The 17,252-nt window shown below is 40.4% G+C and overlaps 1 protein-coding gene across 2 annotated transcripts; it reads left to right on the forward strand.

Annotated features, from left to right (window-relative positions):
* The first annotated feature begins 873 nt into the window (after positions 1–873).
* On the forward strand, positions 874–12,193 carry LOC134572478 (P2X purinoceptor 7-like). 2 transcript variants are annotated; one of them, XM_063431467.1, is made up of 4 exons: positions 874–939; positions 4,168–4,336; positions 6,542–6,897; positions 10,906–12,193. In XM_063431467.1, the coding sequence occupies exons 2-4, from the start codon at positions 4,229–4,231 to the stop codon at positions 11,078–11,080; spliced, it is 639 nt and encodes a 212-aa protein (XP_063287537.1). In that variant the 5' UTR covers positions 874–939; positions 4,168–4,228; the 3' UTR covers positions 11,081–12,193. The 2 variants fall into 2 exon arrangements, with proteins under 2 accessions (XP_063287537.1, XP_063287538.1); XM_063431468.1 differs by lacking the exon at positions 10,906–12,193 and adding an exon at positions 9,787–9,846.
* Positions 12,194–17,252: the final 5,059 nt, after the last annotated feature.

A 17,252-nucleotide genomic window follows, 5' to 3' on the forward strand; every position in this document is an offset into this window, starting at 1 on the left:
AGACTGGTAATGAGCACATGGTGTTGGTGGTGAATTAGCTGTGAATACAGGTTGGTAGTGAGCACATGGAGTTAGTGGTGAATTAGCTGTGAACACATGCTAGTAGTGAGCACATGGAGTTAGTGGTGAATTAGCTGTGAACACATGCTAGTAGTGAGCACATGGAGTTAGTGGTGAATTAGCTGGGAGTACATGTTGGTAGTGAGCACATTGAGTTAGTGGTGAATTAGCTGTGAATACATGCTAGTAGTGAGCACATGGAGTTAGTGGTGAATTAGCTGTGAATACAGACTGGTGGTAAGCACATGGTGTTGGTGGTGAATTAGCTGTGAGTGCATGTTGGTAGTGAGCACATGGTGTTAGTGGTGAATTAGCTGTGAATACAGGCTGGTGGTGAGCACATGGTGTTAGTGGTGAATTAGCTGTGAATACATGCTGGTAGTGAGCAAATGGAGTTAGTGGTGAATTAGCTGTGAATACAGGTTAGTAGTGAGCACATACTGTTAGTGGTGAATTATGTGATTACTGATGAGAACACGTGTTAGTTGGAAACACTGCAGTTCAGATAGTTCTCCAATTAAGGCTGATTTTATTATAGGGTTACTTCAAGCACCATCACCATTTTAGTGATTTGAAGTGGTCATTGTGACTGGAGTGGTTATGGTGCATTTCGCTATTAAACGCAGCACATTCAAAGGCAGCTTCATTGTGGCATCATGAGCTAGCCTGGAACTAGAAGCTAATGTGAATTCTGTGCATATGAGATGTCAGTGCGCGCAGCATGCTGGTAACAGATGTCCAATGGAGGTACAGCTCCTCTCTGTCACCTATGTCCTCCCTTCATCCTGTCTCCTCTGACTCATTTCTCCCTTCAGCTAGTGACATTGGCAGAAGAAGATTAGGCTGCGGGGAGAACTTGGCCTCAGTGCTGGACCAGATGTAAGTCCAAACCTGGACCTGTACAGAAAGGGTTACTTTAAGCAACAATAGAGTTTTATGAAACCGTTAAATATAATTAAAAACAGGCACCAGTCAGAATCTAATTTCACAGTAATACAGTCTGGTCCCCTAGACATCTCTACAGAAACTAGTGATAGCAGGTGTGTTGGTAGTACTGTATTTATTATTTTACAATCATCTTCCAGATCAGTTTTAGTAAGAGGGGAAAAAAAAAGTATAAACTTGTTTCATATTCTACATTGATTGCTCTAATCTCATGACCAATACAGTGTGCTGTAGTGGTTATGGTGCCAGGAGTGCCCTGGCGCTGCCCCAGAAGTATAAATCAAACTGTTTTTCGAATGGTTCGCTACTAACCTGGGTACCGCCGGCACCACGGTTTATCCCCGTTCACACATATAATTCAAGCATAAGTGCCCAGATTAGTGATATCAGTGTTGCACGTGGACGGCATTTATTGGTGGAGATATCTCAGAGCAATCTGGTGCTTGTCTTGGAGAAGCAATGGGGCCCTATAGTGTATGTGCTGCACTACATTTGTAGAATGTTTCTCGAAGTGAAGCATTGAATCTAATGCCTACAACCCCCTGGCTGTCCGACTGGCAGCTTATTTGTCAAAGGGCAGACTCCTCTTGGAATTGGCAAGCTTATAAAATAAGACAAAGTGGGCACTCTAGTAAACCCAAAGGTACCAGAGCAAACTGAACGAGACAAACAAACAAACTATGATTCCCTTGCCACTTTTCCATGCTCTCTCGAATCTATAACGGTTTAACCTACAGAATTTTTATTTATTTTTTGCAAAAAAAATGGACAATAAACAGCTTGCAAATGAAGAAAGGTAAGTTGTTGTACTTTAGTCTTTAAAGTGCTTTCGACTTGCCCAAGTGCTTGAAAACGTTCCTCCAGCCACCTACCTATTCTGTATTATTAACACTTTCACAGGTAAATACCTGTACAGTGTGAGGCAGGTGGTATACTCTTCCCAGTGTTTCTGATTTCAGTAATGGTAATCGTTTTATAGATTAAATGACTCTCTCTGTGTCTACGCTGCTGTGTGAAGTGACATAATCGTGACCTATGTCCACTGTCGCCAGCCGGAATTGGCACGCTCTAATCGTGTTTTTGTAAAGTCTATTTACCTAGATAATGGAGTCACAGTGAGCAGATAGATGTTTCAGATAGTAATACAGAGGAAATTGGGCATTATTGCCCTCACTGAGCACTTAGAATAAGGATTTTAATGGTGACTGGGTACCAAACTTTTAGGGCTGGTGGAGAATCAGTGGCATTGGCAAAACATGAATTTCTACCTTATGTTTTTTAACTTATTTGTTAATAGTTTTATCTCCATTCTGTCCACTGGAATTTCTTCTTGGGGAGAACTAGAGTGACAAAATTGTTTTTCTTCAATTATTATTCGTAAGGTGAATGTTATCCTCGGAGTCAAAAAGGAGGACGAATTGCTGCAAAAATGGGCTTTTGCACTTGGGGTACAGAATGGATTTTTCTCCAATTACTGATGTTCCAAAGGCAAACTAGCACTAAATGACAAGAAACATGACCGTACACACCTGGTCTCCAGACCTCTGGCAAGCTGAAATAAACAACCTTCCTATTCATTCCAATCATCTTAAAAATGCTCGTCACTATCACCACTCCCATTCCTCAACCAAAAATTAAGAGGGGGGGGGGCTTCTCCCCATCTTTAAAAAAATGGAAAAACATGTAAAAGAGTAAAATGTAATATATGCATTGCACAGCACTTCTAACATCATCAGCTGACACTCTCTGAAAATAAATAATGTCCAAAGTTGGGCAACATTGGCATACATCCCTACAGCATGTTACAGTGGTTATGGTGCTTTGAGTATGCCTTTAAATAGACACTGTCAGTAGCGTGCTACTTGTAATTTTGTATAGATTCCTAAGATGTAATGCTATCCAAAAGCCACATCTCTGGTGTCTGATTCTGCACATGCACTAGTATGAAACATGGCTTATAGAAGCTCTGAAAAAGACCAGACTCACACTTGAGAACATACGTATCTATTACTAAATTGTATCTATTATTAAAGGGACACTGTAGGCACCCAGACCACTTCAGCTCATTGAAGTGGTCTGGGTGCAATGTCCCATCACCCTTAACCCTGAGCATGTATTTATTGCAGGTTTTTATAAATTGCAATAATTACCTGCTAGAGTTAACTCCTTCTCTAGTGGCTGTCTACCAGACAGCCACAAGAGGGATTTCTGGGCTCCAATGCGACTTTTGGTCGCCTAAATGACCCCTTGGCGCTGGGGACTCTCCTCCTCCTTTCCCGTCATCGGCTAAATGCGCATGCGCGGCAAGAGCCGCGCTCGCATTCAGCCAGTCCATAGGAAAGCATTCTCAATGCTTTCCTATGGACGCTGGCGTCTTCTCACTGTGAAAATCACAGCGAGAAGCGCGGAAGCGCCTCCAGCAGGCAGGGTTAATCCTAGATGCACCTGGCACCCAGACCACTTCATTAAGCTGAAGTGGTCTGGGTGCCTATAGTGGTCCTTTAAAACGTTTGTCATATAGAACCTATCCATACTATACGGTGCTGCTATAAAACGATATTCTAAGCACCATAACCACTAGAGCTTATTTGAGTGGTTATGGTGTCGAGTTTTGAGATGCAATATACTTCTGCCTGGCACCATTCCAATTCATATCATGGATTTGAGCAGTGACTGGTTGAGAGCGCTAAGCTGACATTCTGTCTGTTGCTGCCCCTTACCTCTGGTATGGTGTGAAACCTCTGCCATTTTGTCATTGGAGGCCAGGATGCCAGGGACCGGGCATTTCTGGTAATAGTGAGTAAACCGTTTAGCAGTAACGCAGGACCTGATACCCACAGATTCCAGGCACCATAACAACAACAAAATAGTTTGAAGTGGTTATGGTGCCACCGATGTTCCTTTAAGTGCAATATTTACTCATGGCTGCACTCTAGGCAGGCACTGAATGCCACCTGTGACACATACAGTGTAATCTTTATCATTTAATGCATTTTGTATTAGTGAACGCTAATGTGTATCAGGAAAAACTGACCAGGTTTTGATGTGTATTCCAAGCATGCTTTGGGCAACTGTGCATTCATTTCACTAAACTGAAAAACTTTTTATTGAATAGATCCTGGCACGAGTGATATTACTGTGACGTCTCTCTTCTCTTGTTAGGAACACAACTTAAACCTGTAGGGTACAAGCCGTTTTATACATTTACCAATATTGCAGAAAAATGTCAGAACGCAGAGAACGAAGGCAAAAAAGAGGAAGAAGAGAAAAAATAAAATATTTGGTTACTGCGGATCTGTCTCAACCAGAGAAAAACTCCCAGGCCAATAAAGTAAGTCTAACAGATGAAAAGGGTACGGGGTGGAAGTTCAAATCTGTTTTACTTGTAATTTATTTGCCATGTGAAATATGTATAGTTTAATATTACCCAAGCATCTCTCCATTTTTAAATCATTTATAATGTCCAGCTGAAATTAGTGATCCCCACCGATAAAGGCTTAATCTATTCTCCTAGTGCACACCAGATATTTATTGTGTAGACACCTATGTCAAGAGAATCAGGAGAACGCCCCTACAAGCTCTGTGATTACTCCCCAGATAAATAATCTTCTGCTTTGTTTGGGGAATATAACATTGTAGCATATGGCTGTGCCCTACTTGGGGAATTAATTGACAGGGGTGAATAGCTAGAGAGAGTCAGTGGCAGTTGTGTATATCGTATTTAGTATTTTGGTATATCTCTGATCATTGTTATCTATTATGTATTTGTTACTTAAAGGACCACTCTAGGCACCCAGACCACTTCAGCTTAATGAAGTGGTCTGGATGCCAGGTACGGCTAGGGTTAACCCATTTTTTTTTATAAACATAGCAGTTTCAGAGAAACTGCTATGTTTATAAATTGGTTAAGCCTTCCCCCAAATCCTCTAGTGGCTGTCTCACTGACAGCCGCTAGAGGCGCTTGCGTGATTCTCACTGTGAAAATCACAGTGAGAGCACGCAAGCGTCCATAGGAAAGCATTGTAAATGCTTTCCTATGCGACCGGCTGAACGCGCGCGCAGCTCTTGCCGCACGTGCGCATTCAGCCAATGGGGCGGAATGGAGGAGGATCGGAGACAGAGAGCTCCCCGCCCAGCGCTGGAAAAAGGTAAGTTTTCCCCTTTCCAGAGCCGGGCGGGAGGGGGACCCTGAGGGTGGGGGCACCCTCAGGGCACTATAGTGCCAGGAAAACGAGTGTTTTCCTGGCACTATAGTGGTCCTTTAATGATATAAAAGAACACTTATGTACTGTAGTGATGGTGGTGCCAGGACTTCCCAGGCACTTTCCCGAAATCCTCTCCCAATGTAAGTCAGCTGATCATTTCCCTCCTCCGTTTGATGCTCACCCAGACTCCACTCCTTCAAAAAAATCGTTAAAAACCCACTTCTTCATAAAAGCGTATCAATTAAACTGTTAATAGCTCCTGACTGATTCCTCTCTTGCAACTGTCACTAGTCTAATACTATCCTTACCTTTTGTGTCACTTTACCCCACTCCCTCTAGCATGTAAGCTCATTGAGCAGGGCCCTCAACCCCTCTGTTCCTGTGTGTCCAACGTGTCTGGTTACAACTACCTGTCTGTTCGTCCACCCATTGTACAGCGCTGCGGAATTTGTTGGCGCTATATAAATAGTTACATAATAATAGTAATCACTCTCAGCCATTGAGCTAAGCCCTGCATTGCAGAGAGCAGCACTTGCAGATCCCAGGTAAGAAGTGAAACCATAACTACTCACATTGGGGAGGCTATAGGGCACTCATGGCACCATAACCACTACAGCATAGAGTGTTCCTTTCAAATGTACGTGTCATAACAGGTTCAATTTAAGTGAGCACCTTGATTTTCTGAGTCACTTCCTGGTTTGAAGAGAACTCTCCTTGGAAGCTGCAGACCCAGGGTTTTGCAAAAGTGTGAGTATCTTATTTTATTGTTGTTATTTTTAAGGTATTGCTTTTTCATGTATTTATTTATTCATTAAATTAAAAAAATAATGAGCCAACTTCAACCCGGTGTCTCAGTAGCTGGGACCCTTATGAGGTCTACACAGATGCATTGACATCTTTCCCTGGTATCACGACTTGGTGGATACAAACTGTCAAGAAACCAAGTAGATCTCCTGACCTGACCAACCCGTGAAGACAGTAGTGTCTCAAAATGAGCAGAACTCTGTAAGGTACCCTAGAGAACACCCACTTTATTCCGTGCGGTCTATTAGGAGGAGCAATAAGTAGACACTGATCCTATCCTGGCGCCCTTATTTACTATCATAATGGAAACAGAGGAAGGAGATCTCTTCTACTAAGACACATCCATATCTCCGTCTTATGCTGGCCACATGGAATTCTCTACTCATAGAGTTCACTGTTATCACTGTTACAGTCCATTTAAACTATATGTAATTATTCACTGTATGGCAGTAATCAACCAGTTTGCCAATGGTCATATTTTCTCTAAATGAAAAAGACAACGCATTATTTCCCTTTTTTGATTACAGAAGAAAGGAACTAAGAAGAAGTTGAAGGTCAAGCGTACTCCCGATGAAAATAATCCTTCTGCATCCACAGTGCGACCCCTTGTTAAGCCTCCTTGTGCCCCTGCCCAAAGTGTACCCTCTAGACGTGGCAATGCAGATTGGTGTAAATGTGGCAAATGTGTTGCTATGCCAACGGAAATGGAGTCAGTGTGTTGTAAAGAGATCCCTAAATGCAATGATCTGATCCTGGAAGCGACGTCCTGCATTGCCGATAATAGTCGATTTCACGTCCTGTGTCTGAGCGCTTGTGGAGCAAGTGTTCCACACACAATTCTGGGAGACACTGAAAATATGCGAGAGCGTGCATATTATAACAGGTACGAATAATTTGGAATTTTTAAATTTCTCATGTTCTGCGTTCTTCCTTATGGGGATATGTCAGAGTTTGGTCCATTTTTCTTTGGAGTGGGGAAACCTACAGCTTAACCTGTTGCCCAATGGACTCTGAAAACATTAATTTTAAAACTGAAGGCTCTATTTTGTTGTATGAATGTATAAAGGGTGTGTCCTCTCTTTTCATTTTACAAAAAGTGCAGTTTGAATAGATATTGGCACTTTTATAAATGAACCTTGTCACCCCCCCCCCCCCCCGACTGTCAATCAGAACTCGGTCCAGTTACTAGCTGGTTGTTTAGCTCTGTGGAGCTAAACTCAAGAGGCAGACAGTATTTATTTTAGGCTGGATGGTGAAACCACAAGATCTCCCAAGACACCCACTTTTGAGCCCATAAAAGGGGTGTCTGTCCTTTCTGCAGACAATTTGACATATTTAAAAAAAAATATATAAATTTGGATGAATAATGGTTTTATACTATAAAAAATAATAACTATAACACAATATCAAATTCGACAATTTTAATTGTATATTTTAGTGTTTATGAGCATAGAATAATTACGTTGTACAAAGTGCACACATAGAATATAAGCAGATAAAAGACGTAACATACAGTCTTGCCCAAAAACCGTCAGTGGTTATTATTAGCACTTTGTCAATTATTAACCATGACTGCAAATTTGTCAGGGTTATCAGGTCTTTATGTCAGTGCACTCATAATCTTAACAAATCATAAGAAAAAACAAATAAACATTGAGATGAAAGAGAGGTCCTAAGAGAAGAAAGAAGGGGAATTATTACGTTCTATCCTGACCGGGGTCTTCTTAAAGGGATACTATAGCTCCCTCTTGGCCCCCGCACTGTAAGGGTTAATAAACCCCTACTGTACTTACCAGATTCCAGCACCAATCTCCCTCTGTGCTGGGTCGGGACTCCGCCTCCTCCAACATCACCTGGCATGGGCGGGGGGCTTAATGCGCATGCGTGGCAAGCGCCACGAGCGCGTTAGGCCCTCCCCATAGGAAAGATTAACAGACCCTTGTTGATTAAACCAGTTGGGAAGTATAAATCAAACTGATAAACAGAGCTTCTGGTGCAATTTGATAATTTGGCAATTTATTGATAAAGGCACGAGATTTATAAAGGTATATTTTTAATCTGATCAATCAGATGTCTATGAGTGACACAAAATCAAAATAATACTAACAATTCATTGGTTAGTAAATTATCATTTAACTTCCAGAGTTTTGACGCATACCACATGTTGTTTTTGTCAAATTATGGATGTTGTACAATGCTTAACCCCTTAATTATGTTTATTATTTCATCATTGCAAAATGTATGCTTTATCTTTAGATATATCTATGTAAATGGTATTTATAAAAAATATCACTTAATCTACAATTTATTCCTATAGTTTGTTTACGACTAAATTTAAACCTTGGTATTATGAGGCAATGTAGTTGAATGTTGTGACAGGTGGGTAAAAGACAAAAGGAGAAAAACAAGTTTATCAGAGGTTATATGAAGGTATGTCCTTCGGCTAGATGTGACTTAGCATGAGTTAACATATTTAATATTTTAACTTGAAAACATATTCCTAATTGTTAATGTTCGTAGACTGGTAAAATTTTAAATATGGCTTCCTAGCTTACAAAATGGCTGTATAAGGTTTAAAATGTCCAACAGGAATATAGGGGGAAAGATGGGAAGAAGGACATGTGGTAGTTACCATGGAAGAAGGTGCGTATACTTTTGGGGGACAGTCCCCAGTCATCAGAGAAATAAATAAGTTTTTTGGTCCTGAGGAAAGTCCCGAAGGAGGTCTGACACCTTGACCGAATGATCAAACTTTTATACCAAACAGACTTGGGAAGCTCAAAACAAAAAAATAAAGGAAAGCTTTGTAACTGAAAGTCATTGAGTGCTACCATTTTATTTACTATATATTGAATATGAATTGCCTGGTATGGCTGCTCAATGCCAAGTATATGCCAGGTATAACCCAGCATGATTGCTTAAACAGCCTGTGGCACCATTAAAATTCAGTCCTACTAAACCCTCAACACGCCTCGTCTTGTGATTGTAGGGAACAGCTATAATCCCTGCTCCTGGAATTGCTCTGTGGATTACTATACAGGCTATAGCCACTAGGTCTTGTAAGAGCTTCACAGCTATACTCTCTTGGAGGAGAGTCCTTCTCACTGAGAGCTGGATCCAGGAGTTAGGTCCAGGGTGGGAAGGGACGACAAGACCCCAGCCAAGTTGCAGCGGTTAGGGGGCTTACGGTGCTGATGGTGTCCGAGGCGGTGTTTATGGTCCTCAGCATTGATTGGTGCAGGCCTGGCTACAAAATTAAAGATCCACAATATAAAAAGCTCCTAGGGCATAGGTCATTGACCTGTTGTGGTTTTGTTACCTGTAGCACGTTTTTGTGTGTCTCTGGTTCTGACTTTGGCTTTGATTGACTATTCTACTTTCTATTTCACAGTGACTCGGCTATTGTGATTACACTATTCCTGATTTCTGGATTTCTTGACCTCACCTTGTCCCTGACTATTCTCTGACCTTATAAACGTTAGCCCTGTATACATTATATTTTCTATTCTATTACACTTTGCGTGTTGGGTCTCTTTGCATTCCTGACAGTGGTGTAGTCAGTCACCGAACAAATTATATCCCTTGGTGGGACATTTGGTGGTGGTTTGGGCCTTAAGGCTCTATTGGCCCGGTCAAAATTGACGAGGGTGTCAGGAGAGCATCCCAGTATTTGATTAGACTGATCAGAGAGTGTTTGTTTAAGATCTTTGGCTCCCTCTCCCTTATTATATCCTCTTACTCTCATGTTATGTCACTTACTATGATTCTCCAGGTCTTCAGTGAGTGTGTGTTTTAGCCACATATTCAGTTGCTACAATGGATGAGTGTTGAGATTCTAGAAGGGCTTCTGAGGCTGCGATTCTAGTTTCAACCGTGGAAAGAGCTTGCCTTACCTCTGCCAATTTCATTTGGAACGCCTACTTTATTGGATGATGAGGTTGGTGAAATCTTCCTGTTTCTGAAGTAAGGTAAAGAGGGAGAACCAGTTTAGTTGTGGCAAACTCTACCTCTTGTAGCGGAAACTTAAAGCCGCCTCTGCGCACGGGTCAAAGGCCAAAAATGCTTGCGTAATATTGTCTTCGCTATGCTGTGAGCAAATGCATTTGGGTGGTTAGGAGGTTTTCCTCTGTGGTTTGGGGGTAGAGGGTATCATTTCTGAGTGCTCGGATCTCTCTATGAGCGAAGGTAAGTGCTAATTGAGAGCGTTGAAGAGTGGCAGACATCGGAGCTCTAAAATCATGCAGCCATTCTCCTCGAGCAGCAAGCCAAATTTTAAATAACAATAATGTTATGATTGCTGGTTTAACCACACCTCTAGCGGCTGTCACAGCGAGGGAGTAAAACTCCCCTTTAAAACCCTCATGGGGGTGACAAACCAAAATAAATAATATAAAACTATAGGGATAGAAATATATATTTGTATTTCTAACGTTCTTGTATTCCTCTAAGTAAAGGTCTGTGTTAAATTCAGTTGACAAAAAAAGGTGAGCACCATTCCTCTGTCCTGTTACCTAATTACTTAGAATTGCAGCTTTGCAAAATTGCACATAAAAACATTTTTGTGACAAACAGACCTTCATTTAATGAATATAGACCTATAGTACTGTAAAAGAGGACAGTATCGAGAAACACATAAACGGTGCATAAAAAGCATCTACTTATTGAAAGTAATGTATTATAGATAAGATGTTTCCAGTGGTCATATGCAGGTAATAAAACCTAAAACAAAAAATAAAAAATAAATAAGCGGGCAATTAACCCATTACCCCCACTCTTCAGTCAGATATATATAACTTTAAAAAAAAGTCAGCTTGAAAAATGTTTGTGAAACAGTAAGGTATGATTGGCATATTATATATCTGAAATATCTTTTTTTTTCTTTTATTTTTAGGCATCTACGGCAGAGTGCGTATTGTGTATTTACAAAATGGGTGCACAGATTTTTGGGTGCAAGAAAAAGAAGGCCCATTCCGTCTTGTGTTGTAAACTGCATACGAAATGCCTACCCTGACCCACCAGGAATGTACACTGGTTTCACCTTGGCACAGCCCATCAATAACAGTTAAATTGTGTTTATCCTGGATATGCTTTTTGTTAATTATTTTGTTATGGTTATTGTGTTTTTTTTTTTTATGTTAACTGTTGATAGAAAAAAAGAAAGGAAGTTACCTAAGGGGGAGTTTGATAAAGTACAAAATATATTTTGGTAGTTTGTAATTAGAGTTTATTTGCTGAACAGCAAGTTATGGTAAAATAATAAGGAACTGCAAAATCTTGACCACAATATTTGTGACATTTCTCCTGCTTAGCTACTCACCAGCTCCGATACCTTAGCCTAAATCTTTCGATTATTTTGCCAGTTCACCACAATTCATCCTACAAATAGTTGTTCACTAAAACACAGTTTTGTTTTTTTTTATTTTATTTTTAATGATTTTTGGAGCGCACATACTACATTTAAAATCTAATATATCTATTCGCTTAAAGTCGCTTACTTGTATGTAGCTGCCCATTTTACTATTCATATTGGGTACCATTTTTTCTTATATTCACTAAAACATGCATTGCCGTGAATTTCAACTTTTAGGCCACCACAACAGACGAATTAGAAAAACAAGTTGACTGATTTAATGTTGGTTGCTGTGACTTTAAATTTTGAATTTCAGTTCACTTTTTAGTCCCAACAATTCACACTTTATTGAATAACCTTGTTTTGTGTGAGTTCAATGGCGATGTTTAGGGTCAAGTTGAGAAATAAACACAACAAATAAATCATGTAGCAATGCTGGGCAACAGATGGCTACAGTGGACGCCATGCTTCTTCAGTTCCATAAGTAGCAACTTCGAAATGTTGGTCAAAATGGATGTCTGAGTGCAATAGGATATGGCTGTGTATAGTGGCTAATTGCAAAGTATCATGGGAAGCATATTCCCTGGCAGCTTTGGTGTCAGATTTGTGATCACTGTCTTAGAGTATTCCTAGTGACACAGATCTCACATGCAACATATGTTGTTTTTTCTGGTGACTGCCCTACAGGAGAGACATTTATTGGCAGGTACATTTCCTATTATATTAGACAGTAAAGCCCAAGATGGAGGAAATATCAGGATGCTTAAGATCAAATCTATTAACTGATGGATATATGTATGTGGCTTTGCCTATTACATTCAGTCTATATGTATATGGCTTTGTCTATTACATTCAGTCTATATGTATGTGGCTTTGTCTATTATATTCAGTCTATATGTATATGGATTTTTCTATTACATTCAGTCTATATGTATATGGCTTTGTCCATTACATTCAGTCTAGATTTATCACCTGCAGCTCTCTAGAAGGCCAGGTACAATAGCAATGATAAATTATCAAGGCTGGCCAAACAGCAGGTTTACAGAATTACAAATCACGTGATGCTTTGCCAGCTTCAAGATTGATGACATTTTGGTCATCTGATGGCATTCCCACTATTGTGTAATTCCCAAGATGCTAAGCCACTTCTAAGCTTTCAAAGTGTCATGTCAAGGTGCCTCAGTCCTTTGTTGCTCAGGACATGACTCCATTGTTTCTCCATATTAGTTTGACATTATCAATGCATTATCAATGCATTTATTCCTAATTTGCCATCAGTTCCAGTCTAACTGTGTTATATTTCATTTACAGCCTCAGTTCCAGTAGACAGGTTTACATTTATCTTTATCAAGTCAAATAAACTGTGATTGTTAATATTTAGAGCGTATATGCTAGTCAAATAAATTATTAAACCGTTTACAATTTTTGTTTTGTGTTTTTAATCCTGTCATTGAAATAACTCACTGAAGAGTTTGACGTGCAGTTATCTAAAGTGGCCACAAGATGTCTCCTTTGCCGATCAAGTCGTGTTAAGTTTGCAAGTGCTCTAAAAAGCCTTAATGTGTTTTTATATATGTATTCACTCTTCTGGATAGAGATCTCAGTGTCTGTGTCTGGGTGTGTTGTTATTCACAGTTTATATTGACAATGAAAATCCAGTGGTACACATATAGGATCTTTTAATATCACAAGAAAGATTCAAAGTGAGTAAAGGTAAAATCAATATATAAAGGTGAATATAAATAATATACTGACAAGTAGGTAGATATTCCCTAACTGTGGATTGGGGGTAGATAAAGGAAAATAGACTAAAGTGAAGAAACAAATAATCTACAAAGAAGAGTTTGGGTTAAAGTTTGTGCCATGTGAACACTTGCAATACTGAGTGGGCATGAGAGAATAACGAGTATTTCCCCTTTTTATTTTAGAAATGTTTTACATTGTGTTTTTCTTTCTTAATATTCGAGTGCTTCAGCTTTAGAAGACATGCATTACTTGAAAATTTTTTTTTTTTTAAACCAGCAAGTAAACACTTTAATATAAAACCCAAAATAGAGCAAGAAAAACTTTGAAAAGTTTGTCATACACATTTAGAAACTTGGTCAGATTGCATTGCTGGGCACACCTCTTAGCTAGGGGAGTTCTTCAGTGCTCCCTCCCCTCTTTTACACATCTCAATTTCAGACCGGTCCACTAATGACGACAAAAACAGGGCATTGTTATCTAGCAGCAGGAGAGAAAAACACAACAGCTGATCAGGCTTCCACTCTTCTCCCTCTTGTCAGGATGTTTTAGGGTAAATAGATCTTCCAACTGAACATGTGTAAATCAGTAAGGCATGCCCAGTGCACTTTTCCAGCATTCCTAGGGATAGGACACTGATTAGTTAGATCAGTGACCCCCGTGGAGTGGGTGTGGAAAGCATAAAAAAGAAGACGCAGGTAAACCCTTTTTTTTTTTTTTTTTTTTGCCTGCTAAACTAAAGCTTTCAAATGAGGCAGTTGTTTCAAAGTGATACATGTCCCTTCAAATTCATCCATTTACAGTCAAAGGAAAAGGCCTAACATGTGATAAATGGGTTTAGGAAACTGTTTCTGATTAAAGGAACACTATAGTGCTAGGTATATAAACATGTATTCCTAACACTATAGTGCTGGACTACCTATTTGGAATGACGTCTAGTGGCACCATAACAACTACAGTAAGATTTGATATATTTAAGCCAAAGTCTTGTATATATTCTATTTTTAAATGTGGAATATTGTATTGTTCAGGCTTCCGAGTAGGCAACAATTTCATAATCATATGTGATACTTTTAAATCCCTTGTAGAATTTTGTTCTTTTATATTCACATGTATACAGTAGCTGTGTATGTATGCAAGCAGTGTCTGGTGTACGTGTAAGAGCTGTTTGTGGTATTGTGTGGGTTATGTATGTGAGTGGACCGTTTGTGTATGTCGACTGTGTGTGGTGTATGTGTGTGGGCTGCTTGTGGATGCAGATCATTTTACCTCTACCTCCACTCTGACCGTCGCTCTGTAACGTGCAGCCATTATCGGAATCATTCAGATGTGCTTGATGGCAATGGTGGGGTATAAATCATTGGAGGTGCAAACCACAAGCTCCTTTCTATTAGCAGAGGAGCACTCGTTGTGTACCCTGATCTCCCCAGCAGGCCCATCTTGCAATCTCAAGTACCATGCAAACGCACTCCACATGCAATGGATGGCATGTGTGCCATAGTTTTGTGACCTCTGGTCTACAATAAAACAATTGAAATCTCAATATATTATTCCTGGCAAACACATTATAAATAAGTAAATAAAAACAATAATATTAAAAATGTAATAAATCGTACAAAGATGACGGTTTATTGTCTTATACCTCCAAAGTCACATTTTATTAAACTGTTTGTAATGCTCTGCTAATATTTTTATTTTAAACATAATATACGGTAGCTTATTATATTATTATAACTCCATGTGTCTTGATGTTAGTGGGGATCAGACTTCTTAAGAACAGATCAGATATTTATTAATGATTCAATGGGAAGACATTTATTAATATTTCTATCATAAAGAATGTCCTGGATCATGTGTTTAATTTATGGAGGTGGGAGGGTCTGGGAGGGAGGGTCTGCTGCTGATTGGCTGGAATGTGTCTGCTGACTGTGAGGTACAGGGTAAAAGTTTACTCAATGATGACGAATAGGGGGCGGACCGAACATCGCGCGTGTTTGCGACCGCGAACACGCTATGTTCGCTGGCGAACGGTTCCCGGCGAACTGTTCGGGACATCACTAGTGATGGTGCTTGGTCAGTAACAGAGCACCTACGTGCCTTACAGGTGCTGGAAGCCAGTGCTGACTGGGGAAGTGAATGAAACGGCTGTTCCTGAAAGTGTGAGATTGTTGGCTCGATCATAGACGCCCCTATACACTTCACGGAGTGTGTAGAAAGCCAGTGTTGTCAGGGAGCGCAAACCTGCAGCAAGAATAGTCACCTGGGCAGGCTTGAGGGAAGAATAAGACAATAAGCCAGATACCAGGTGTCTGGATTGGTACACATTCAAGTGAAATTAAATACACACATAGAACACATAAACACATATCCCCAAGAAGTGCAAGTTTAAAAAAAAAAAAATAGAAAACCCATAAAACATTTGCACAATGTTTAAAAAGAATAAGAAACAGGGTGATGACGCAATCATTCCCGGATGGGAAGATGAGCCACATGCATCGATTGCCAGTGGGCTTGTTCAACTGGTAAATGTGAAATAAATGGAATGCCTACTAACCTTCTTGCTTGTCTGAGAGAGATTCCAAAAGATAAGTGGCAGTAAAGAGGTTGGGTAATACTTACTGCATTTAGACAGACACACGGGGATAAATGTCAGATGGAAAAAGAAAAGCATTTGTATGAAATGTTATTGCATAAATCTGTGATGAAGGTAACTAGGGCCAACTGAAAGGTTAGGACTTGTAACATTAGCAGGAGGAAGATGCAGGTGTGTTTAGCACAAGTAGGACCTGATTGGGATCCTGAAATTTCGGACGACAACATCTGGAGCTCAGATGAGGAGTCTGAAGGGATAAATGCATTGCCTGTGGTCAGAAGAAAATTGGAGTACACTGACCTGCGGCAAGTTATCAGAACCTCCATGGAAGACTATACACAGCAAGAGATGGCTAATATTCTTTCAACCTTCAGACAGCAGTCCAAGGAACCGCTGGATGAGTGGGTTGTCAGACTAGCTGAAACAGGGGCAGGAGGCATTAATCTTGATGCCATAGACTCAGCAAAGTTGGCTACTATCTCAGAGGATGAGAATGTCAGAAGGATGTTGTTAAACGGACCTCCCGCAGTAGATGGGAATCCGGCTTCACTCACTCTCCTGGAGCTTGTCCAGATAGGGTTAAAATTGCGGTATCCATCTGTCAGTGACTGGCCAGATAATGACAAACCATGGTACGGGCTGACAGATGCAGCAAGGAAACTGAAACAGGAGATGGCCAGACAGGCTATCCAGAATTCACAACAACTGGATAGACTGATGGAAATGCCTGTGACAGTTCAAATTAGAAATAAGATCATAAAAACTGCCCCTCCAGCATTTAAGCAGGTGATAATGACACTGCTTATAAATCAAACCGAAAACACATTGCAATTAGTTACTGAAGCCATTATGCAACTAGGAGAATTGGGAGACTGGTCACCCAAGAACCCTGGTGAGGGAGGCTTCCCAAGACCAGGTTCATTAACATCCAGACCATCTGGAACACCAAAGGATGGAAATACTGAAAACAGGGTAAGTATAAAATAAATGTTCCTGGCTCTCCTCAGAGAGGGGGTAAGTAAAGAGGATATTGATGGGGTAGATACTCCCACTCTCTGGAGATTATACAAGATAATGGGACTTCATAAGCGAGGAGTCAAGGTAAGTAACTTGTGGACAGATGCTCCAACACCTTGGGGATGGCCAGATAAAGTACCATCCTTTCCCCAGATGAAGGAACCACCAAAGCTGCCTGCTTTCATTCCTACAGCACCTCTCTTGCCAGGTGGAGGAGAGGTAGTTAACTTGCCAGGGAAATTTGGGGAGGAATTCGACAAAAGGTGAAATTAGCAAGCATGTGCAATACTTGTTGTAAAGGCAAGTGGTGGAAGGAGAGTGAGTTCATTGTACCCCAATTTAGAGGAATTCACACACAAAGAAATTGCCTAACCTAGGAGACCTGGATTTGATAGACCTAGAAGATAGGGATTTACTAGTGCGGCAGACAGTGATTGACTTTTCAGTAAAAGATCATGGATCCCATATAAAAGTTAAAACTGACTGGAAGAATAACAATGTTGAAAGGGTTACTGCCCTTGTAGACACTGGAGCT

This window comes from Pelobates fuscus, chromosome 9 (genome assembly GCF_036172605.1).
Source record: "Pelobates fuscus isolate aPelFus1 chromosome 9, aPelFus1.pri, whole genome shotgun sequence".
In the NCBI taxonomy this organism is placed as follows: Eukaryota; Metazoa; Chordata; class Amphibia; order Anura; family Pelobatidae; genus Pelobates; species Pelobates fuscus.

Bases quoted from the DNA above. Each gene is read 5' to 3' on its own strand.
- LOC134572478 (XM_063431467.1), top strand. From the start codon at position 4,229: ATGTCAGAACGCAGAGAACGAAGGCAAAAAAGAGGAAGAAGAGAAAAA. The intron at 4,337-6,541 runs GTAAGTCTAACA...TTTTGATTACAG, and splicing joins AAAACTCCCAGGCCAATAAA to AAGAAAGGAACTAAGAAGAA. The intron at 6,898-10,905 runs GTACGAATAATT...TTTTATTTTTAG, and splicing joins GAGCGTGCATATTATAACAG to GCATCTACGGCAGAGTGCGT.